At 41.5% G+C, this 24,988-nt stretch overlaps 1 protein-coding gene across 1 annotated transcript; it reads right to left on the bottom strand.

Annotated features, from left to right (window-relative positions):
* Nucleotides 1–12,070: 12,070 nt before the first annotated feature.
* LOC139418769 (ATP-dependent RNA helicase DHX15-like) lies at nt 12,071–24,854 on the bottom strand. Its single transcript, XM_071168454.1, has 14 exons — nt 24,596–24,854; nt 23,121–23,469; nt 22,238–22,431; nt 21,495–21,654; nt 20,257–20,475; nt 19,911–20,078; nt 19,543–19,629; nt 16,686–16,835; nt 16,314–16,422; nt 15,874–16,065; nt 14,057–14,179; nt 13,076–13,266; nt 12,781–12,950; nt 12,071–12,569 (listed from the first exon to the last, which is right to left on the bottom strand). The coding sequence occupies exons 1-14, from the start codon at nt 24,655–24,657 to the stop codon at nt 12,452–12,454; spliced, it is 2,292 nt and encodes a 763-aa protein (XP_071024555.1). The 5' UTR covers nt 24,658–24,854; the 3' UTR covers nt 12,071–12,451.
* Between the last annotated feature and the right edge of the window lie 134 nt (nt 24,855–24,988).

Genomic DNA, 24,988 nt, shown 5'->3' with positions numbered 1-24,988 from the left:
TGACTTTGAAAAAGTAAGAAACAAAAAAAAATACATCTAAAAAATTTTGAGCATGACAAATTCGTGATGGTACCTGCCCATTGAAACATATTGCAAATGCACAGTGACTTTGAAAAAGTAAGGAAACATAAACAAAAAAAATCCAAAATTTTTATTTTTGGGTGACCAGTTGCACGTGCATTTGCAATATGATTCTATAGTGAAAAAACATATTGCAAATGCACAGTGACTTTGAAAAAGTAAGGAAACATAAACAAAAAAAATCTAAAATTTTTTGGGGGGGATGACCAGTTGCATGTGCATTTGCAATATGATTCTATAGTGAAAAAACATATTGCAAATGCACAGTGACTTTGAAAAAGTAAGGAAAAATAAACAAAAAAAATCTAAATTTTTTTGGGGGGGATGACCAGTTGCACGTGCATTTGCAATATGATTCTATAGTGAAAAAACATATTGCAAATGCACAGTGACTTTGAAAAAGTAAGGAAACATAAACAAAAAAAATCTAAAATTTTTGGGGGGGGATGACCAGTTGCATGTGCATTTGCAATATGATTCTATAGTGAAAAAACATATTGCAAATGCACAGTGACTTTGAAAAAGTAAGGAAACATAAAAAAAATCTAAATTTTTTTGGGGGGGATGACCAGTTGCATGTGCATTTGCAATATGATTCTATAGTGAAAAAACATATTGCAAATGCACAGTGACTTTGAAAAAGTAAGGAAAAATAAACAAAAAAAATCTAAAAAATTTTTGGGGGGATGACCAGTTGCACGTGCATTTGCAATATGATTCTATAGTGAAAAAACATATTGCAAATGCACAGTGACTTTGAAAAAGTAAGGAAACATAAAAAAAATCTAAATTTTTTTGGGGGTGATGACCAGTTGCATGTGCATTTGCAATATGATTCTATAGTGAAAAAACATATTGCAAATGCACAGTGACTTTGAAAAAGTAAGGAAAAATAAACAAAAAAAATCTAAAAATTTTTTTGGGGGATGACCAGTTGCACGTGCATTTGCAATATGATTCTATAGTGAAAAAACATATTGCAAATGCACAGTGACTTTGAAAAAGTAAGGAAACATAAACAAAAAAAATCTAAATTTTTTTTGGGGGGATGACCAGTTGCATGTGCATTTGCAATATGATTCTATAGTGAAAAAACATATTGCAAATGCACAGTGACCTTGAAAAAGTAAGAAACAAAAAAAAATACATCTAAAAAATTTTGAGCATGACAAGTTCGTGATGGTACCTGCCCATTGAAACATATTGCAAATGCACAGTGACTTTGAAAAAGTAAGGAAACATAAACAAAAAAAATCCAAAATTTTTATTTTTGGGTGACCAGTTGCACGTGCATTTGCAATATGATTCTATAGTGAAAAAACATATTGCAAATGCACAGTGACTTTGAAAAAGTAAGGAAACATAAAAAAAATCTAATTTTTTTTTGGGGGGATGACCAGTTGCATGTGCATTTGCAATATGATTCTATAGTGAAAAAACATATTGCAAATGCACAGTGACTTTGAAAAAGTAAGGAAACATAAAAAAAATCTAATTTTTTTTGGGGGGGATGACCAGTTGCATGTGCATTTGCAATATGATTCTATAGTGAAAAAACATATTGCAAATGCACAGTGACTTTGAAAAAGTAAGGAAACATAAACAAAAAAAATCTAAAAATTTTTTTGGGGGATGACCAGTTGCACGTGCATTTGCAATATGATTCTATAGTGAAAAAACATATTGCAAATGCACAGTGACTTTGAAAAAGTAAGGAAACATAAACAAAAAAAATCTAAATTTTTTTTGGGGGGATGACCAGTTGCATGTGCATTTGCAATATGATTCTATAGTGAAAAAACATATTGCAAATGCACAGTGACCTTGAAAAAGTAAGAAACAAAAAAAAATACATCTAAAAAATTTTGAGCATGACAAGTTCGTGATGGTACCTGCCCATTGAAACATATTGCAAATGCACAGTGACTTTGAAAAAGTAAGGAAACATAAACAAAAAAAATCCAAAATTTTTATTTTTGGGTGACCAGTTGCACGTGCATTTGCAATATGATTCTATAGTGAAAAAACATATTGCAAATGCACAGTGACTTTGAAAAAGTAAGGAAACATAAAAAAAATCTAATTTTTTTTGGGGGGGATGACCAGTTGCATGTGCATTTGCAATATGATTCTATAGTGAAAAAACATATTGCAAATGCACAGTGACTTTGAAAAAGTAAGGAAACATAAAAAAAATCTAATTTTTTTTGGGGGGGATGACCAGTTGCATGTGCATTTGCAATATGATTCTATAGTGAAAAAACATATTGCAAATGCACAGTGACTTTGAAAAAGTAAGGAAACATAAACAAAAAAAATCAAAAATTTTTTTGGGGGGGTGACCAGATGCACGTGCATTTGCAATATGATTCTATAGTGAAAAAACATATTGCAAATGCACAGTGACTTTGAAAAAGTAAGGAAACATAAACAAAAAAAATCAAAATTTTTTTGGGGGGGATGACCAGATGCACGTGCATTTGCAATATGATTCTATAGTGAAAAAACATATTGCAAATGCACAGTGACTTTGAAAAAGTAAGAAACAAAAAAAAATACATCTAAAAAATTTTGAGCATGACAAATTCGTGATGGTACCTGCCCATTGAAACATATTGCAAATGCACAGTGACTTTGAAAAAGTAAGGAAACATAAACATTTTATTTTTATTTTTAGGTGACCAGTTGCACGTGCATTTGCAATATGATTCTATAGTGAAAAAACATATTGCAAATGCACAGTGACTTTGAAAAAGTAAGGAAACATAAACAAAAAAAATCAAAATTTTTTTTGGGGGGGGTGACCAGATGCACGTGCATTTGCAATATGATTCTATAGTGAAAAAACATATTGCAAATGCACAGTGACTTTGAAAAAGTAAGAAACAAAAAAAAATACATCTAAAAAATTTTGAGCATGACAAATTCGTGATGGTACCTGCCCATTGAAACATATTGCAAATGCACAGTGACTTTGAAAAAGTAAGGAAACATAAACAAAAAAACATCAACACATTTTTTGGGTAACCAGTTGCATATTTTAGATCACAAGATGACAAAGGTATAGTTTGAGCAAAGTAAAGCTTGAATTTTGAGCATGACAAATTCGTGATGGTACCTGCCCATTAAAACATATTGCAAATGCACAGTGACTTTGAAAAAGTAAGAAACAAAAAAAAATACATCTAAAATTTTTTGAGCATGACAAATTCGTGACGGTACCTGCCCATTGAAACATATTGCAAATGCACAGTGACTTTGAAAAAGTAAGGAAACATAAACAAAAAAACATCAACACATTTTTTGGGTAACCAGTTGCATATTTTAGATCACAAGATGACAAAGGTATAGTTTGAGCAAAGTAAAGCTTGAATTTTGAGCATGACAAATTCGTGATGGTACCTGCCCATTAAAACATATTGCAAATGCACAGTGACTTTGAAAAAGTAAGAAACAAAAAAAAATACATCTAAAAATTTTTGAGCATGACAAATTCGTGACGGTACCTGCCCATTGAAACATATTGCAAATGCACAGTGACTTTGAAAAAGTAAGGAAACATAAACAAAAAAACATCCAAAACATTTTTGGGTAACTTTGACTTTTGACTTCCTATGAAATCATATTGCAAATAGACAAATCATATTCCTTTTGCACAAGTAAAAAAAAAAAAATTATGATAATAACATTTTACAAAAGTATATTCATACACTTCTTACACATGATTAATTGTCTTAAAATCGAAACAATTTCGAAAAACGGTCCAGAAAGCACTTTTTTTAGTTTTTAAAGTTTAAAAAAAAAATCAAATTTTCGACTTTTGACTTCCTATGAAATCATATTCCAAATGGAGAAAACATATGCCTTATGCACAAGTAAAAAAAAAATAATAAAAAATGATAATAAAGTATGACTAAAGTATGTTGATAAAGTTCTTATACATGTGTAATTGACACAAAAATTGAAAGAAATTTGAAAAACGGTCCAGAAAGCACTTTTTTAAGGATGTGTGAAGTTTTTTACCAAATTTTGACATTTTTGACTTTTGACTTTTGACTTCCTATGAAATCATATTCCAAATGGAGAAAACATATGCCTTATGCACAAGTAAAAAAAAAAAAAAAATAGGATAATAAAGTATGACTAAAGTATGTTGATAAAGTTCTTATACATGTGTAATTGACATAAAAATTGAAAGAATTTTGAAAAACGGTCCAGAAAGCACTTTTTTAAGGATGTGTGAAGTTTTTTACCAAATTTTGACATTTTTGACTTTTGACTTTTGACTTCCTATGAAATCATATTGCAAATGTACAAAACATATGCCTTATGCGCATGTAATTAAAAAAATAAAAAAATATGATAAAAAAATTGGACAAAAGTATATTCATACAGCTCTTACACATGTGTAATTGACAAAAAAATCGAAAGAATTTCGAAAAAAGGCCCAGAAAGCACTTTTTTAAGGGGTGAAAAGTTTTTGAAAAAAATATCCTTTTTTCAAAAATTTTCTTTTGGATGTTGACTTGGGTTACATTTCCAATATGAAAAACCCCGGTGGAGCGCACTCGCCCCCTGTTGGATTTTTGAGGTGTTACAATTGGCAATTGCCATATGGCATTTGCCATATACTTTACACGAATCAACGCCGCTTTGGGTGGTATTGGACATCGTGTATATGGTTTGTCCAATGCCAATATCTTGCCATTCATTTTTGTACAATTCAGGGGGGTATTCCCTTACTCTGACAACGCCTGGTGTAGAGGTCCTGGATGGCAGGCAACTTTGCCCCAGTGATGTACTGGGCCGTACGCACTACGCTTTGAAGTGCCTTGCGGTCGGAGGCCAAGCAATTGCCGTACCAGGCAATGCTCTCGATGTTACAGCTGTAGAACCTTTTGAGGATCTCAGGACCCATGCCAAATCTTTTTAGTTTCCTGAGGGGGAATAGGCTTTGTTGTGCTCTCTTCACGACTGTCTTGGTGTGTTTGGACCATTCTAGTTTGTTGTTGATGTGGACACCAAGGAACTTGAAGCTCTCAACCTGCTCCACTACAGCCCCATCGATGAGAATGGGGGCGTGCTCGGTCCTCCTTTTCCTGTAGTCCACAATCATCTCCTTAGTCTTGGTTATGTTGAGAGATAGGTTGATATTCTGGCACCACCCGGCCAGGTCTCTGACCTCCTCCCTATAGGCTGTCTCTTCGTTGTTGGTGATCAGGTCTACTACACTGTTGTGTGTATTCTGCAAACTTAATGATGGTGCTGGAGTCGTGCCTGGCCATGCAGTCGTGGGTGAACAGGGAGTACAGGAGGGGACTGAGCACGCACCCCTGGGGAGCTCCAGTGTTGAGGGTCAGCGTGTAAGATGTGTTGCTACCTACCCTCACCACTTGGGGGTCCGTCAGGAAGTCCAGGATCCAGTTGCAGAGGGAGGTGTTTAGTCCCAGGATCCTTAGCTAAGTGATGAGCTTTGAGGGCACTATGGTGTTAAACGCTGAGCTGTAGTCAATGAATAGCATTCTCACATAAGTGTTCCTTTTGTCCAGGTGGGAAAGGGCAGTGTGGAGTGCAATAGAGATTGCATCATCTGTGGATCTGTTTGGGCGGTATGCAAATTGCAGTGGGTCTAGGGTTTCTGGGATAATGGTGTTGATGTGAGCCATGACCAACCTTTCAAAGCACCCCATGGCAATGGACGTGAGTGCTACGGATCTGTAGTCACTTAGGCAGGTTGCCTTTGTTTTCTTGGGCACAGGGACTATGGTGGTCTGCTTGAAATATGTTGGTCTCAAAACCTAGGGGGTTTTGTTTCTCCGGGAGGGAGTACTTTGGTTCAGTATGTTGACGATTTGTTGGTTTGCTCAAAATCAGAGGAGATATGGCATGAGGACACTAGGGCATTGTTAATTTTTTTGGCAGAAAAAGGTCATAAAGCTCCGTTAAATATTTGGGTCATGACATTACTTCTGGGGCTCGTGTCCTCTCCAAAGATAGATTAGAAGCAATCAAATATGTGCCTAAACCTGTTAGCAAGCAGCACAATGTCTTTGTTGGGTGTTGCTGGTTACTGTCGACCATGGTTGAAAGTGTCACACCCTGATCTGTTTCACCTGTCTTTGTGATTGTCTCCACCAGCCTCCAGGTGTCACCCAACTTCCCCATTATTCCCAGTGTATTTATTCCTGTGTTCTCTGTTTGTCTGTTGCCAGTTCGTCTTGTCTTGTCAAGCTAATCAGCGTGTTTTTTCCGAGCTTCTGGTCCTAGTCTGTTTTTCTAGTCCTCCCGGTTCTGACCTCTTGCTTGCCCTGACACTAAGTCCACCTGCCTGACCATTCAGCCTGCCCTGACCTCGAGCCTGCCTGCCGCCCTGTACCGTTTGGAACTCTGACATGGTTTATGAACTTTTGCCTGTCCTCAACCTGACTCTTGCCTGCCCCTTAAATATCAGAGACTTCAACCATCTGCCTCCTGTGCCGGCATCTGGGTCTCGCCCTGTGTCGTTATAGTACGACCTGGCCATGACTGACCCAGCAGACTCAAACCAGCTCCGCAAAACTGTCTCTCTGCATAGAGCCACCATTGGAAGACATAACGAGCTACTCCAGAATCTTATGGAAGGGCTCCATTCGCTGGTGGAACGCCACAACCAGGGCTTCAAGACATTACTGGAGCAATTCCGTTATCTCACAGGCAGCATACCACAACTGAGACCTGCAAGTCACTCAGTAACTCCCCTACCAGTGGTGGGTTGGTACAGCCGACCCGGCTCTCCGATGACCCCACTTATCTCCTCCTGAGCAATATTCTGGGGATCCTGGAACCTGCCGGGCATTTCTTTCTCAGTGCCACCTCGTTTTTGAGCACTGAGAAACTGTCTTCGTTCCCTTTGGATCGCTCGAAGATAGAGTATCTGATTACGCTAATGTCTGTAAGGGCGCTCTCCTGGGCAACGGCAGTTTGAGAGCAACAATCAGCCATTTGTCGTCATCTGAAAGTTTTCATGAAGGGGAGGAAGGTGTTAGATTTTCCTATACCCGGGAGAGAGGCGGCCTGAAAACTACTTGGATTACGTTAAGACTCCAGTAGTGCCTGGAATCCGGAGTCCCTATTCGATACTTTCCTTCACGGACTGTCGGAGGAGATAAAAGACGATCTCGTAGCTCGGGAGTTACCTTTGGACCTCGATCACCTCATTGCCATAACAATTAGGATTGATAGGCGTCTACGGGACCGCAGGAGTGAGAGGAGGTCGGATCTCGGTCACACTCGTTCATCCGCTGCTGCCTGCTCACCTCCAAAGAAGTCCCCGATGTCTGCATATCCGAGAGGAGCTGAAGCCACCCGAACTCCCTCGGGAATCAATGGCGAGGGGTGACTCATTTACTCTGGAGCCTATGCAACTAGGCAGAGCTAGATTATCGCCTAAGGAACGTTCACGAAGGCTGAGCTCCAACTGTTGTCTGTATTGTGGTGCTGCGGGGCATTACATAGCCACCTGCCCAGTCAAAAGACCAGGCTCATCAGTAGGAACGAGTACGCTGGTGGACCAGACTGGCAATTTTCTAACTCCCATTACTTGTACTCCCTTTTTCTTCTGCTGTGGGGTGACCGGTCTAATTCTCTCCGGGTGCTCATCGACTCTGGGGCAGATTAAAGTTTTATGGACGCTACCCTGGTATCCAAGCTAGATATCTCCACAGAACTCCTCTCAAGAGCACTGGACGGCTGCTCCATTGGCAGGGGAACGCACAGAACAGTTCCCATTCACTTGCGGGTATCAGGAAATCACAGTGAGTCCATACAGCTTCTCCTTATCGAATCTCCCCACGTCCCAGTTGTTTTGGGATTCTCATGGCTCCAGAAGCACAACCCCGTTATTGACTGGACCACGGTTTCAATCCTGGGTTGGAGTCCGTTTTACCACTCACATTGCAGCATCACCTGGAACATCCTCCTCCAGGTTTAAGTACTGCCTCAGATTTCTCTGCCATTCCCTCAAGAGTACCATAACCTGGAGGTTTTCAGCAAGGCTCGTGCTACCTCTCTTCCTCCGCATCGTTCTTACGACTGCGCTATTGACCTCCTCCCGGGCTCCACACTGCCTCGAGGCTGGCTATTTTCCCTATTTGGTCCTGAGACCAAGGCCATGGAGGAATACAATGAGGACTCTCTGGCTGCCGGGAGCATTCACTGTTCTGCCTCCCCTGCGGGTGCAGGGTTCTTCTTTGTGGAGAAGAAGGACAAGACCCTGCGTCCATGTATCGACTACCGGGGACTCAATAACATCACGGTAAAGAATCGTTACCCCCTGCCACTTTCCCCCTGTTTCATTGGTCCTTTCCCCATCTCTAGAGTCCTTAGTCCCACTGCTGTTCATCTGCTGTTACCCCGTACCCTCTGTATACACCCTACTTTTCATGTGTCCAGGATTAAGCTCTTGTCTCACAGCCCTTTGTCTTCTGTTTCCAGAATGGATGGATTTGCCCAGGCAGGAGAAACTGCATCAATACGATCCACCTTCTGCCTAAGTACAGACCACTTGTCCAGCACCAGAAGCCCAAAACCATCATGGTACAGAAATGGTCACAGGACAGCTGTGAAACTTTGAGGAGATGCTTTGAGTGTACTGAGTGGAATACATTCATTGATGCCTCTGGCGGTGACATAAACCTTCTATCCAACAGTATTGCTGACTATATCAACTTCTGTGTTGATAATGTTGTTCCACAAAAAACAAGTATTTCTGATGGGTGACATAGTCAGGGTGAAATGGATACAGAAGGAATTAAAACAATAGATCCGGGCTGGGAAGAGGGACTTCAAGTGTAAGATTGAGCAACAATTTGCTCGCAACAACATCTGGGAGGTGTGGAAGGGGATGCAGCTCATGACTGGATATGGTGAGCGTTCAGCTGAGGGAACTGTGGAGGTACCAGCTAATGAGCTCAACCAGTTCTTTGCACGCTTTGATAACTGCGATTTCTGCACAGAAAGACAGAAGGGTCTATGGAGAGGTTACAGCAGCAGTCCTGCATTTACTCTTGACCAGGTAAGGAAACAGTTAAAACTGACAAATGCCAGGAAGGCTGCAGTGCAGGATGGAGTCAGACCCCATGTGCTCAAGGACTGTGCTGAATAGCTGAGCAGGGTCCTGCACTTTCTCTTCATGCAGTCACTGTCTACCTCTAGTGTACCTACAGTAGCCTAAGGCACTGCATCTCAGTGCTAGAGGCATCACTACAGACCCTGGTTCGATTCCAGGCTGTATCACAACCGGCCATGATTGGGAGTCCCATAGGGTGGCGCACAATTGGCCCAGCGTCGTCCGAGTTAGGGTTTGGCTGGGGTAGGCCGTCATTGTAAATACGAATTTGTTCTTAACTGACTTGCCTAGTTAAAGAAAGGTTAAATAAAAGACTACAGAACCACTCGTTCTTAGACATGATCATCACTAACACAGGTGCCCCACAAGAGACGTTTTTGTCACCATTCCTCTTCACCGGCTACACAGCAGACTGCCTCCATGGTTTTTAAAAAGGCTCAGCAAAGGCTATTCTTTTTAAGGAAGCTCAGATCCTTTGACATCTGCTCAAAAATGGTCCAAATGTTTTTTAATAGTGTTGTGGCTTTTTTACAGTGTAATCTGCAGTGTAATGGGTTAACATCACTAGGGATGAAGCAAACAGGTTAAACAAAATCATCAAGAAGGCTGGATCTACCATCAGCACCAACCAGGACAAACTAGAGATTGTCTAAACTGCTGGATAAATGGATCCTCAAAAAGCTTAGAAGTATAGAGGCCAACACTAGCCACAGTACCTGCCAGGAACATTGCAGTGCGATGGCAGACAGATTTATTTTACCCAGGGCCAAAACAAAAAGTTTCCGCAGATCCTCCTTACCATATGCCATGAGACTTTTGAACACAAACACTTCGTTTTTTTTTATATCCATTTATGATGTGCTGCTTTTAATGTCTGTGTGTCCTTGTGTTTTTATGGTCTATTTACTGGTAATGTAAGTATTGACTGGTACAATCAGATTTCCCTTCTGGGGGATTAATAAAGTACAATTTTATCAGCTGCTGGATTCATCAAAGTGACTTCCACTGTAATGGACCTTCTCATGATAGTACAACGTATCGTAATCCCAGAAACTTTACAACCGGAAATGCTAGACAGAGTGCATGAGGGACACATGGCCATTGAAAAAGGTAGCGGCATATATGTTTTATTGGAAAAATGACGTATGTGCTAGTTGTAGGTTACTATTCAAGATACATTGAAATAGCAAAGACACCCATAACCACATCAGCTGGAGTTATCAATGGATTACAGTACATTTTTGCCAGTGGTCACTGAGGTCCTGGTTAAAGATAATGCTTCCCAGGTCTCCACAAGCTCCTTTTCTGCTTTTTCAGCACAACAGGACTTCACACGTGACCAATAACCAATACCACGCACAAAGCAACTGTGAGTCTGAGTGGGCTGTGAAAACAGTCAAGGGACTGTTGAAAAAGAACAAGGATCCGTACAGGGCTGTTAGCTAACAGGGTCACACCACTGCATCATGGGCCGTTGCCTGTCGAGCTCCTTATGGGCAAGAGGCTGCGTTCCCCATTGCCTGTCTCGCCAGCTCAGCTCAATCCCCAATGGCCTAACAGGAAGGCATTCCCTGAGGGACAAACAGCTGAAACAAACACAAACTGTAGACTTTAATCAGACACCGGGCTGTGAGAAGGTCAACGTGTGTGGATTACAACCTCAAAGACACCAGCAACAGTACAGGGGAATGCAGATGCACCACACTTCAATGTGGTGGACACAGGCTCAGAGGAGGAACAAGACCTCAGAGCACTTCCAGATCCAGCCACAGACAACACACAAAGAGGGGGGTGGAGAGAATCCTCAGAGCCACAAGCTCCCCCAAAAATACTATATTATGTGAATAGAATATACTGTTGGGGGGACCTATACCCAGCAAAAAGAGAGACTATCCAAGAGTTCAGACTGTAATTTCATGCTTTCATACAGTTTCTGGATGTGAAGTTGCATTGTTAAAGAATACTTGTTCTCAAATTGCATTGAAGTTATTTTTCAATGTTAGGAATGTTGACTTCTTGTTCATAAGAGAAAATATGTAGTACAATGTCCCTTGTGTGCATCCATAGTTGCATGTATAACATGCAGACTAAACTAAGTAAACATGCCGAAGCTGGAACATCGTTGTCATGACATTTTTTATCAATTGTTTTCCATTTTTATCAATGTACGAGCTTGGGACTCAAAGGTCATTGATAAGTTCAGCAATGCAAATGTAAGGTATACTCAGGGGTGAAAGTAAGATGGTATGGTTCGGTGTCCTGACAAAATAAATTCTGGGGGTACGCCATACCAGTTAAACACAAGCCTAGCACTGTTGGCAATTGCACCATTATTTAACATTACCGCATGTCAGCTGCATGAACATGAGCAAATTGACTTCAACATGTGCAGTATACTCTCCAAATTGCATCGTGGTTCGACAAGAACACTAAAATGTTATCAAGGTAGAGATATGTGGCCCAGACAGAGAAGCGCACAAACAGCACTGGATGCATCAATTCAGGCTATAAGTGTAGTGTGCCTAATGTCAATCGCTGAACGTTATTTACACGTCTTAACAGACATCGCTTTCCATTCATCAAATTGCAGGTGCACCGTTTGGATGCTGGAATTTAGCGAGAGGTGAAATATGCCGCCCCGGTAGTCAACAGGAGAGCGTTTTGAAGTGATATTTTTGACAATCAGATGAAAACAAAAGTAGTTGTATTACCTTTTAATGTGGTATAAACACATGATCAAAGTTATGACAAATCTTCATGGGCCTACTTGACCCACAGAGGTCACTAAATGAATAGGGATTCTATATGTACTTCTAGGATTAGACCCATAACATGTTTTTTAGTAGTAATTCCCGTACCAGTAGACAATCAAAGACCATGAGCTATTATTCATGGTTTTATTCAAGTCGAAGCTCCTTTATTGAAGAAACAAGGACAACCTAGGCAAGTACACTTTCTCAGGGTTCACAATTTCCTAGAGGAACATAACAATATCCACATGAATTCTCATGCTTAACATGTTAATTGAATTCCTTTTCGAAAATCTCTAATCAGAATAGCCTAATATTCACCATTGAGATCAATTTCATAAATGCTTAGTTATACACGTTGCTATTGAATGGACAGAAAAACCACAAACAAAAGTTATAAAAATCATATCTTGAATCGAGAGAAACATTAAGATTGAAGATAGGATACAACTTTTAAAGTATGAATTGTGCCAAGCTCTTTCAAGGATGTCTTCCTCTCTCCAGTCGCTGTTAATCAGTACTGGGAATACTCCTTGGTCTGGAGTTTGGCAACGATTCGCTCCAACTGCCTCTTGGCTTCACACTGTGGGAAGTTGCCCATTTCGTAGTACTGAGGAGCAACCTTCACCAGCCTGGGAAGACGAGATCAATTAAAGCAAAGTCGTAGAATATAATCAAAATATCCAATAAAAGCATTACCTGTAAACGACTAATAAGTCATAAGAGATCAATTAGTTTTGAAATGTTGACGCTTATCAAAAACCCTTGTTATTTACAGTGTATTCGCTAATCGTTTTATTTGTGTGGACATTTCTGAGTCATACTTCATGACCACAAACGTACCATTCCGGTTTGATATCCGAGCAGGTGCGAATGTAGTTCTTGGTTGTGAGGACAAACTCATTGTAGAGCACCCACTCTGGCTTGTGGTCCAGGACGGTAGAGGGGTGTAGCTGGACCACCTGGTTGTCCTTGACTGTGAGATAATGGCCTGTGCGCTCCAAATGAGCCACCTAAGCAAACAAGAAAACATTTAAGAAAATGCACACAATGCGAGATAAATCGTATTTGTTCACTTAATTCCATTTCAATTCGGAGTTAATTGAAATGGAACTTGCCCTGCTGTGCACCGACTGACCTGCATGAAAAAGCCTGTGACTAGCGCTCGGCGGATGTTGATGTAGTAGTCCCTGCTGGTGAATTCGGTGCTGCGCCGGGGCAGGTTGAAGCGGTCCATGATCCGGGACAGCTGCGAGCGCACGTTGTCGGCCGACATCAGCGAACGGTAGTTCACAAAGTTGTCGTAGCACCACTGTGTAGACTCGTGGTCTGAGAAACGACAACAAAGATCAACCTACAGGCAACGGCAAGTCAAATAAGCATCATGTTTCAAAGTAAGTTACTTAAAGGGACATTACACTTAAAAATCAGTCTTCAAAGGTTAATCTTCTGTTGAGATAAGTCCATGGCCAAGTCCGATTACCCATACTTGCATTCTACATAGTAAGCATATTAGGTATGCGAAAATAAAGTTTTATAGTAAATGTAAAAAAATTCAAGTATGCTTTAAATGCAGGATGTTTGTTATACTCATTCCGGCTTCTCTTCTAGTAGAATTTGCTACACACTTTTGAGGAAGAGAATCATCTTTCCAGACTCACTCACGTGTGTTTGACAACAGCTGAATATCAGCTGATGAGATAAGGGGACACGCTGTACCCAAATGAACGAATTGCGGGAATCAACGCAAATACGCATCAGATGGTACATTCTCAGGACATTTGTTGCTTACGGCATTTGCTTTTTACTAAACAATACATTCTAAATAGTATGCAGTACAACTAAGTACACAGTATGTTGTTTTAGTAAGATTTCGGACACGGCCCATGTATCAGTCTATCAATTTATAGATCCAAATATCCCATGTTAATTCCAGATTTGTGATGCTTATCTTTAGTCTGTCATTAATTAAAGGTTGGTCTACACAACTGATGGCATAGGATGTGGACTCACTTTTGAGGTCTGAAAACATCTGATTAACGTTGATTTTGGAGTCTAATCTGTCCCTTTAATTCATTTTACCCTATCAAAATAAGATGTTTGTGGTGGCCATGTTTACTTTGTTTGAAGGCGTGGTAGACGTTGAGGAGCGTCAGGTGGTCTCCGTCGATGTGGGCGAACCGCATCTTGGACTCGTCCGCCGCCTTCTTAGCCTCGGTGGGGCGGACGAAACACTGCGGGACTAGACAAGGTTGGTATGGGCCCCAACACAGACGCCCATAGGGATGAGTCAAGCATTCACAGAACAGAGGAACAAGGCCTATTGTAGCTAGAAAACTTGACAGAGAGCATAGGTGGGCAGGGCAGGACCAAGTGGTGTGTTTATGAGGGGGGGCTCTTCCGACTGCATGATGACTGGCTACTAGCTTGTCAAGGGAGTCAACACCTAACCACATCTGCAAAACAAAGAGGTTTCACACACCTGCAGAGCGTTAAAAGAGAGCATTGAACTTGAGAACAGTGTATATATGTATAACATTCAAGAGAATCCAAGTCCATTTCACATTCAAGTCAATGGCCTTGACGTTATAAAAGGGAAATAGATGTCCTTATACGATGTCACTACTGACATACGGCTTTGTATGAAAGAAGATCAATATGTCCAAATTGGGAGTTTTTGCAACACCACCGATCATTACTTTCATGTTCCGCTGGTAAGTCTAATTTTGCTTTACTCATACATGTTTAAATTAATATTTGACATTCAAGGTAGTCATTTTACAGTCGCAGACCAACTTCAACATGAATTTCAGGAAACAAAAAATGTATGGCCTTTGTACTGAACTGGAATTTCTATGAATCTCCTGAGTTGATATTGAATTGACCACAACCGAATCACAAATGTGTACGAGTAAAACACGAGGGGAATGCCAATTTGAAATATTGTGAATAGTCCAAACACTGAACATTCTATATGATATAATCAGAACTCTATCTTGCCATATTGAACGCAAATGGTTCCCCCCACCCCCCCGGTAGTAAAACCAAAACTGGCCAAGAAAGCTTAAATATAACCTAAATCAACCACCCACATGCAGATAACAAATAATCCTTTAAAATGTGTAAAACCTCACTTAAAACAAAAATAAAGATCAGGTCTTGATGAGAAATACATTTGACGAGTAAGACCATTACAACATCTTGACGATAAAAAAAACATTGCTTGCCATGGTATCTTGTACTGCATTTGGGCCAATAATACATCAAGAGACACCATTAAAACAGCCATAGACAAACCACTAAACAAATGCAGAGGCAATGTTTTAGACCTATCTGAGAGCACTATATTGAGATGCCTGCCCTGCCCAATTGCACTGAGGATAAACACTCCCATATTTCAAGCAGCTGGAAGAAACATGGTCAACTTTTCAATTTGATACAGAATACAATTGGCTTTCAGTTTACTTTTCCATCAACCATCACCTTAAATTACTAATTGTCATTATCAATCAAGTATCTAACCAGTAAGCAATCCAAATACTTTGTGTAGACCAAAAAAAGTGTATTTTTCCATGGAGCCCTCTACAGCGGAAGTTTCCCACAATTGGCTTTTTGTTCTCACATTTTGATTTGAGGAATACTTACCAAATATTGTTAACTTGATCCCTCCATATAAATCTAATACTTTCTAGCATCTTTGCTAACTAGATCTGCAAACCCCCTTAACTGTGGGCCACCTCCTTACTTTTCCAAAATATTAATGAACTCTACCAGGAATTAACAAATAGCATTAACAAAGCACTGAGGAGACGATCAATTTAGAGATCTCCATCTTGCATTAAATTGGAACCCACAGGGTTGAGAAGGTGCCAACTGGTGCCAAGGGTGGGCACTGGGCGACTTTGGATGCCAGCCATCCCGGCCCTGGGCCATTACCTGACAGCATGGCGGTGATGGAGAGGATCTCGTTGGAGCAGTTGAACTCGCAGCTGGCGATCACCATCTTGGCCAGCTGTGGGTCCAACGGGAACTCTGCCATCATGGAGCCCAGCTCTGTCAGGTCGCCGTCGTCGTTGAGCGCCGCCAGGTAGTTGAGCAGCTCCAGCGCCCGCATCAGGGTCTCCGGGGCTTGAGAGCGCAAGGGAGGAAGCAAGAAGAGCAAGTGATTAGTACAGCATAGAACATGTTTGATCTCTTTGTCATTTTTACTTTTCTGTCTGTCAAAGGATCAATCAACAAATTATATTTTATGATAAAATGGTTGGTCAAGAGGTATATCAAGAAAAAGGGCTGCCAGTCAGTTTCAAATGAAACAGTTTCAAACTAAAGTAGCACTTCCAAAAGGCAAGTATTGCAGCAAAACCTTGGCTCCTCACCTGGTGGGTCCATGAAGTCAAAGTGCACCAGGTCATCGATACCCAGCTTCTTCAACTGCAACACGACAGAACCCAAGTTGGACCGGAGAATCTCAGGATACGTGTTGTCCTGTAGTGTGGAAAGGAAAATAGTCAGATCAGTAGAACATGAAGCCATTCTACTGTATTATATAATCCGTTGTGTAACAAGGTCGGCTAATTCTGCCAAATCATGTGTTTAACAAGAGCTGAACGTACTGGCCGAAACAGGCTTCTGTGTAAAATGCCCAGCACCACATGAGATAAGTTAGACTATAAACATTTCCTTAAACATTTCCTTAAATTAATTGTCCTCAACATTATCCAACATTTCTACAATCCAGGACAGTTCACCTGCATCTCGGTCTTGTAGGCTTTCTCAGTGTAGAGGCGGAAAGTCTTCCCTGGCCGTGTCCTGCCGGCACGGCCCGCCCTCTGCTGCGCCGAGGCTTTGCTGATCGCCGTTACCAGGAGAGACTCCACCCTGATACGAGGATTGTACACCTGTGGGTTACAGGTATAGACAACATTCTCACTCAAGTCTATTTTTTTTATTTTATTTTTTATTTTTTTAAACACTGGATGCTGATTCCACGTTGGTTAATGGTAACTCATAATGACACCACGACCAGGTTCCAGTTTAACAATGTTTACTTCACCGTATGACTACAGTACATACCGGTAGGTGCCATCACACTCAAGTCAGGTCCATCTCCAGTGAGACTACTGCGCAGGCGTACTAACAGAGTGATAGCGCCGTAATAACAGAAATATAGGGATACTTAAAACATGAACTTAACAGTTAAGTCCACAGTGAATGTCATAGATTATCTCTAGAAGTGCTGTCCTAAATCATACATTCATTACTTAAACTGTACCACAGATGTACAGGTGAAAATCAATGAATACACAAATGATTGAAGATAATCACTTGTTCATCTGTAGGTACAGTTGGAAGGATTTGGATATGGGGCGAAGGGGAACCCATTACACAAGTGTTAGTCTACAACGGCAGCGAGGTGAATGAGTAATGGGAGGGTTTCTGGTTCAAATCCCAGGTAAAAAAAAACAGGTAATAACGGGAACAAATGTTCTCAAAAAATGTACTGTCGCTAGGTTAAGCACATTTTCCCACCAGAGGGGCGTTTCTGCCAAACTGACTTGTTGAGGATAAACGGCTGTGTGTAATGACGTAGTGAACATTAAAAATTATTTTGCGGTTAAATTCCCCATGTACCGAATTAAATAATCTAAGTTAAATGGGTGTCCATTGCATTTTCAACTCCACCGATGATTTTGACCCAAAAACTGTTGCAATAATATAGCAAACTTGCCCAATATGTTTTTGGCGCATGCTCTACAGACAGTTTGCTGATAAAGTGGACAGGGTAGGTTATATGATAAAAGCCAGATCATTTTTAATTGATAATTGGCAGCCAAGCAAACCGGTCATCATGTCACCAGCATCATTCAAATGATCGCCTACCCTCGATATTTAGTGGAAATGTGCATGAAGCTCATCACAGTGCACTTAACCACCAAGTAAAGACATAAGCTATAAAGTTCATCGTAACTTATTCCATCTGCCTATAAACTCTGCATGCTTTTTCGAGTCGTGGTGTTGTACAACAAAACATATCACATGACTAAGTTCACTTAGAAACTACATTGGCACAATCTCATTCCAAAATCATGGGCATTGATATGGAGTTGGTCCTCCCTTTGCTGCTATAACAGCTTCCACTCTTCTGGGAAGGCTTTCCACTAGATGTTGGAACATTGTTGTGGGGACTTGCTTCCATTCAGCCACAAGAGCATTAGTGAGGTCGGGCACTGATGTTGGGCGATTAGGCCCGCGATTAAGTCGGCGTTCCAATTCATCCCAAAGGTGTCCAATGGGGTTGAGTTCAGGGCTCTGTGCAGGCCAGTCAAGCTCTCCCTCCCTCGATCGACAAACCATTTCTGTACGTAGCTCGCTTTGTACACGGGGCATTGTTATGTGGAAACAGGAAAGGGCCTTCACCAAACTGTTGCCACAAAGATGGAAGAACAGAATCGTCTAGAATATCATTGCATGCTGTAGCGTTAATATTTCCCTTCACTGGAAATAAGGGGCCTAGCCCGAACCATTAAAAATAGCCCCAGACCATTATTCCTCCTCCACCAAACTCTACAGTTGGCACTATGCAGTCGGGCAGGTAGCATTCTCCTGGCATCGGCCAAACCAAGATTTGTCCGTCGGACCGCAATTTCATGATTCATCACTACAGAGAACTCGTTTCCACTGCTGCAGAGTCCAATGGCGGCGAGCTTTACACCACTCCAGCCAACGCTTGGCATTGCGCATGGTTATTTTAGGCTTGTGTGCGGCTGCTCGGCCATGGAAACCCATTTAATGAAGCTCACAACAAACAGTTCTTATGTTGACATTGCTTCCAGCGGCAGTTTGGAACTCCGTAGTAAGTGTTGCAACCAAGAACAGACCATTTTTACACACTACAGCCCTCGGCAGTGTGTGTGGCCTAAAACTTAGAGGCTGAGCCATTGTTCCTAGACTTTTCCACTTCATGATAAATAACAGCACTTACAGTTGACCGGGGCAGCTCTAGCAGGACTGACTTGTTGGAAAGGTGGCATCTTATTACGGTGCCACGTTGAAAGACAGTGAGCTCTTCAGTATGGGCCATTCTACTGCCAATGTTTGTCTATGGGACTGTGTGCTCGATTTTATACACGGGTGTTGCTGAAATAGATGAATCCATTAATTTAAAGGGGTGTCCATATACACTTCATGGCCAAAAGTATGATGGTTTTTATATCAATATTTGCACATAAAAGCATTTCTACCACAATTGTCGCACAATCTACTTCACAGACAACACAAAGATCCTATCTTGTCTTTCGTATTTTTGATTTGTCGAAATTGCAAAACTTTACTGATAACATTCTGTTTCTATGAGGCCTGTCATGAGTTGTTTTATGCGTCAGGTAATTAATCCGCTTGAACTGGTTGGATGGAAACCTGGTTAATTAACTACTATTACTTTTCTATCTGCATTGTGCTCAGATTGTGGACCACAGACAGTTCAAGTGTCCCTGTTATTGAAAAAAGTACAAGTTCGTAGTTCTAGTGCCAGGTATTCCCTCTGGGTTTGAAATGACGAGACAAGGTAAAGTAAAACATTATAGAGGGAGAGGAGTAGCAGCCTACCTTTTGCTTGGCAAAACCGGGATCGATCACAAACACCACTCCGTCGATGGTAAGGGATGTCTCAGCAATGTTTGTCGAAACCACAACCTAGGGAACAGGCACTGGGGGTTAGCACTAGCAGACAATTCAAGGACTTTCTATACATACTTACATCATAAGACATTGGAAATATTTGGTGATAAACAAGCACCAATGTATGAAATCTGGGTTGTATATACAGTAGGGCACCCCATAGCAAAACATTTTGAAATGGAAAATTAAAATCTGATTGTACAAGTTCAGGAAGTACCTTCCCATTTCTTCTCAGTTCCAAAATGTTTTCTTCCTACTGAACACAACCCTGTTTTTGCAGTGTTCTGCGGGTCTACCTTTCTTCCTATCGCACCGCTGGGCTTCCTGGGGGGTGCGGCCTCAAAGATTCTTTGTTGCTGCTGGGGAGGCAGTGTGGAATATAGTGGAATGACTTTGATGTCTCCGACTTCAGGTCCCAAGTCGTCGATCTCCCGTTTGATCCGTTTACAGGCCTCGTCAATTTCCTGATAGACAGTTCAGAGTCAGGCAATATTTACGTTGAGCAGTAGACAAGTATCCTGAAAGTTAAACCTCCCCAACAATTCAACTTATATTCAGGCGACAACCTTGGTGTTGACAGTATCACTCTTCAACACTGAATTGAACCATCGTGACTGCATTTGAGAAGGGGTGGAAGTATACCTCTTGTCCGGTGAGGAACAGCAGACAGTCCCCCTCCTCTTCCTCACACATGTGGATCTGAACGACCGTGCGGATGGCGGCTTCCAGGTAGTCCCGCTCCGGCTCAGGGGTGTAGAAGATCTCCACGGGGTGTGTGCGTCCGGGAATGGTCAGCAGCGGACAGCTGTCAAAGTACACTTGGAACTTCCCGGCGTCTAATGTGGCACTCATCACAATCACCTGTGGGCAAAGAACATATTCCTGCTAATGCTTTGTGGTTGTTAAGGATTGTTGCAATGCCACTTTTAGTGTACAATAGTGAAAGCCTGACTATGGGAGCCAAAGAGGGAAACATCTACGTTTGAATAGGGATCTAGAATGGGCGAGCAAATAACTAGGCTAAATTACATTGGGACTAAGGTAAGTCAAAAGCAATCCAAAAACATAACCCCTAAAGAGCGACTGCATTTAAAAAGCAAAGAAATCCCTTTGAAAATGGCCTATGTGGCATCGATATGAATCAGAAACAGTTATTCTTGTGTCGTCTAAAACAGTTTGGATAATCAGTGCGTCACAACGGATAAATTAAGGTTGGGTTTTGATTTGACAATGTCCATTTGTCCAAATACTGCACAAACAACTTACACGTAAAATTGCGCCGCTAAAACATCTCTGCAAAAATGTCTTAATTAACATATTTCTTGAGTTACAGTATCTTAGAGTCATTCTGGGGAGTTTGCGGAAGTGAAATAGGCTTCCGTGTCTAGTGTCTCATGGGCGACAAACTAACCAAACGCAGAACCTGTCAGGAAACACACCAAGACAGAAATTAAATTTTTCTAATAAGCAACAAAAAAACACGTGCCAATTGGGGTGTTCAGTGGCTCTTTTTGCCTTTTGTAGAGGCATGGGGAATGGGCTAAGCCAGGAGTTGTTTTGGGACTTTAAAATAATTTCAACGGTAAAACAAAATGTACAATTCATATGTGATTTTCTTTCTTCATGCGACTCATTCAGTTATGGTCAATGCCATTTTAACTTCACCCAAAAACAAGCTAATTTACATTAAACTAATGAATCAAATTTATCTCCAGAATGGACTAAATGCAAAAAAGAAAAGAAAAAAAGAGATACCAACCCTCATTTGTCTTTCCTTGATTCCTCACCTCTTTCTCAAAACACAAAGGAGAATATCCAAATCAAAGACATGAGGAATCGAGGAAAGACTTGAGATTCCCCCCTGGACGCGGAAGCTGTACCTTGAGGTCTGACCTCTGTCGGACCACCTCCTTCAATACTCCCATTAGGATGTCCGTGGCCAGCGTTCTCTCGTGGGCCTCATCCAGGATGATCACGCCATACCGCTCCAGCAAGGGGTCGTTCATGGCTTCCCGAAGCAACATACCGTCTGTCATATACCTTAAAGGGGAAAAAACATAGCAGATGCTGACCGAGTGATGGCTTGAACACCAAAATGTGTGTTCATTGATTTTACGCCTCTTCAAAATGAATAAATATAAACAACCTTTGCTCTCTTTTAGTGTGCAGCTGCAACACTATACCAAATACTTGTTGACCACAGTTGCCTAAAATAACTTAATTCTTATTCATTATTAAAGCACGTCCAACGTATTTTGACTGAAGCTGTGTATCAAATTGAATTAACTGGCTATGACCGCAAATTCTGTATTCTGGGGGTATTCAAATTACAGTACTGAAGGGCCAAAATGCAGTTTTTTTGGTTTGACCTGTTGTGTTTAGTAGGCACAAAACAGAAGAAAACTCTTAAAAACTGAGTGAAATAGAGGTACCATCTGAACTTATCCAATAACAAATGCTCATTTTCTAATTCCGTTGCATAACATTTTGCAGCGCTTTGCTACGTGCGTGCCCTAATAATTAACGATCCTGGTCGTATGCAAGAATGAAAACCAGAAGTGTTTAGGCCTGGAATTGAATAACCCTGATGTAGCCTCTACTATCCAGACAAGAAGTTGCTTACTTCAGTATGGTCTTGGCGGAGCTGCAGTCCTCAAATCGTATGGAGTAGCCCACCTCCTGGCCCAGCATGACATCCATCTCGTCGGCCACCCTTTGGGCCACGCTCATGGCTGCCACCCTTCTGGGCTGGGTACAGGCCACCGCCTTCTTGGGGCCACCCAAGCCCTTCACCATGTCCACACACCATTGTGGGATCTGAGGAGGGAAAAGGGAGTGCATGTTATGGATGTGTCTACTTGAAACAAACATATTTCAAAGTGCATTGGTTTGGAGGTGAGGGAGAGAATTGACTGGAATGCCAAATTACAAATGGCCCTTAAACACTACCTCTTCTGTGTTTGCAAATCTGAGGGAACAGAGTAGGTGTAAACAACACAGTGATGTAACCACTTGGCCTTCAATAGCATGTGTGGGGAGGGGGGTGAAAAGTGTACAGTAAGCAATATCACCCATCTGATTCCATCAGAAACACAAACACAGAGGGAACGGGAGATCAAACTAAAAGTCAATCCAAACTGCTTCTTCTGTTACAAGAGTGAAGATTCACCAATGCAAAAATGCAAACGAAGCACCTCTGCAAAGTAGAGAAACAGAAGAATTTAAGCCAGAGATTAACATTAAGGGTTTCCCAATTTCCCGGGGCAAGTGACCTGAGCAGTCAGGCAAGTTGCCCCATTGGGCAGGGGAGAGTTTATTTACAGATAACCAAAATGCAAAGAAATCTAGTAGTTTGGTCTTTCTGGTTCCTCCCGTGGGTAGGTGAAAATAAGTGATCATAATCTTTCGAGCCAACCAAAAAAAAGTACTCCTGACTTGCCCAATGGGAAGAGCCGTTTAGACCTTAATGTCAATCCCTGTTTAAGGACTATTGAACAGAACTGCACCTGTGTGGTTTTCCCGGAGCCCGTCTCTCCGACAAGCACAAAGCTCTGGTGGCGTGCCAGGATGTCATTGAAGCGCTCCTTGTACTCCCACACAGGTAGCTGCAGCCTCTTCTTCAAGATCTCATAGTAGCGTGGTGTGTGGGGCAGGTTTGTGAACGGGTTGATCTGCTGCTGCATGGCTGTCTGCTTGAGAGGAAGCATGCCTCCAACGGCCATCATGGTGTTGGGGGGCACGACAGAGGGCTTCACGTCCCTATCTCGGTCCCGGTCCCGATCTCTGTCGCGGTCCCTGTCCCTCTCCCTGTCTTTAGAGCGCTCGTCACGGTCCCTGTCGCGATCTCGGTCTTTCCTGAAAAATAGAATAATATACATAAGTCAACCCACGATAGTATATTACTTGAAATAGAGTGCACTTTAATGTAGTGGGACATTTACAAAATGTGCACAGTGTGTTAATAAAAACTCAATGACAAAAACAGTTATATATTCTTATATTTGGGGTTATGTCAAAAATAATTATTACTCAATAATCAGTGTATTTGTATTATTCATTGACCATTCTACAGCAGGACATTTTTACATATGACCCATTCATGGAATCCAAATATGCAAGTTTTTCACCTGGTCCCCAAAATACTATTGTATGTAGATTAAAACAGATTATGTGCTAATGCTAATTGGATGCAATATTACAATACGCAAGTGTTTGTTATTTGGCTATCTTTCAGCTGAGAGGCTAGTTCCTGAACTTGGGAAATAGCTTGGCCAATTAATTGCCAAATAAACCCCAACTCCATGATTAAAGGATTACATTTATCGTCAATTGCCAAAAAGGCCCAACCAAAACTCAACCCCTCTGAATCAGAGAAGTGCATGGGGCTGCCACATTGGGCACCTGTTTGTGGGTGATTAACAGCCTTGCTCAAAGGCAGAACGGCAGATTGTTCACCTTGTCAGCTCAGGGATTAGAACAGGCAACCTTTCGGTTACCTGCCACCCAGCTCCGGTACATAAACAGAATTGAGCGAAGGCGTGGGCGGACTGGAGCTCCGATGTCACAGAAAACGACAATGTGTCGCATAATTGCGGGCTATTTTTTGAGTGCCGTAGTTTAAAATAAAAACTCCATTGTATGTGACGTCGGAGCTCCAGTCCACCCAACTCCTTTGATGTAAAGACATCGTGGAATTGAGTTAACATTATGGCTAGCCAGTTTAACGTTAGCGCTAGGCCGCAGAACATCAACACGTGCCTTGTCAACATGACTACACGAGCGTCACAGGCTGAATAACACAGGAAACTCGCGGATATGTAGCTAATCGTGTATCATCTCTACAAAGTATCCAATTTATAAATGATAACTAGTAAGACGCAATATTTGCCGGTTGGTACCTAGCTAAACAAAACAATCTAGCCGTTCGCTAGCAACAACTTGCTACCCGAAAGACAGTAGCTGCATGAAACGAGAAGCTTACCCATCAGATCTCTTTTTATTGGAGTAGTCGTCGCCTAAATCTAAACGGTGTCTTTTAGACATGATGAATAAACACAGATTTAAAATAACAGCGTATATTTAGCTAGTTTCCTTTACAACCGGCAAGATAGTGTTCCGCGCGAGGAAGCAAATTCGGGTAACCCGGAAGCAGTTTGTTTTAGCTCGCTGGTTGTGTTCGGGCAGAGGGTAAAACCACAGACTAGGACAATGAGACAGATGTTTCACTGGATAATAAATGTGAAGCATCTGCTTTGGGCAGTGGGAGGAGATGGATTTTGGCAGACATTCTGCAAATTTTCTTATCGACGAAACATGTGATCTCAATACAGTTTTCTGTTCACAAAACTATAATCTGTTATGAACATAGTGGACT

This window comes from Oncorhynchus clarkii, chromosome 10 (assembly GCF_045791955.1).
Source record: "Oncorhynchus clarkii lewisi isolate Uvic-CL-2024 chromosome 10, UVic_Ocla_1.0, whole genome shotgun sequence".
Lineage (NCBI taxonomy): Eukaryota > Metazoa > Chordata > Actinopteri > Salmoniformes > Salmonidae > Oncorhynchus > Oncorhynchus clarkii.
The sequence above is the reverse complement of the archived record's forward strand: the minus strand, read 5'-3'. Positions and strand labels throughout refer to the sequence as shown.

Excerpts from the sequence above, each read along its gene's own strand:
- LOC139418769 (XM_071168454.1), bottom strand. The coding sequence starts at position 24,657 with ATGTCTAAAAGACACCGTTTAGATTTAGGCGACGACTACTCCAATAAA. Across the intron at positions 16,836-19,542 it reads CCGGTTTTGCCAAGCAAAAG|GTGTACAATCCTCGTATCAG; the intron begins GTAGGCTGCTAC and ends TGTAACCCACAG. Across the intron at positions 13,267-14,056 it reads CTACCACGCCTTCAAACAAA|ACCACGAGTCTACACAGTGG; the intron begins GTAAACATGGCC and ends GTCGTTTCTCAG.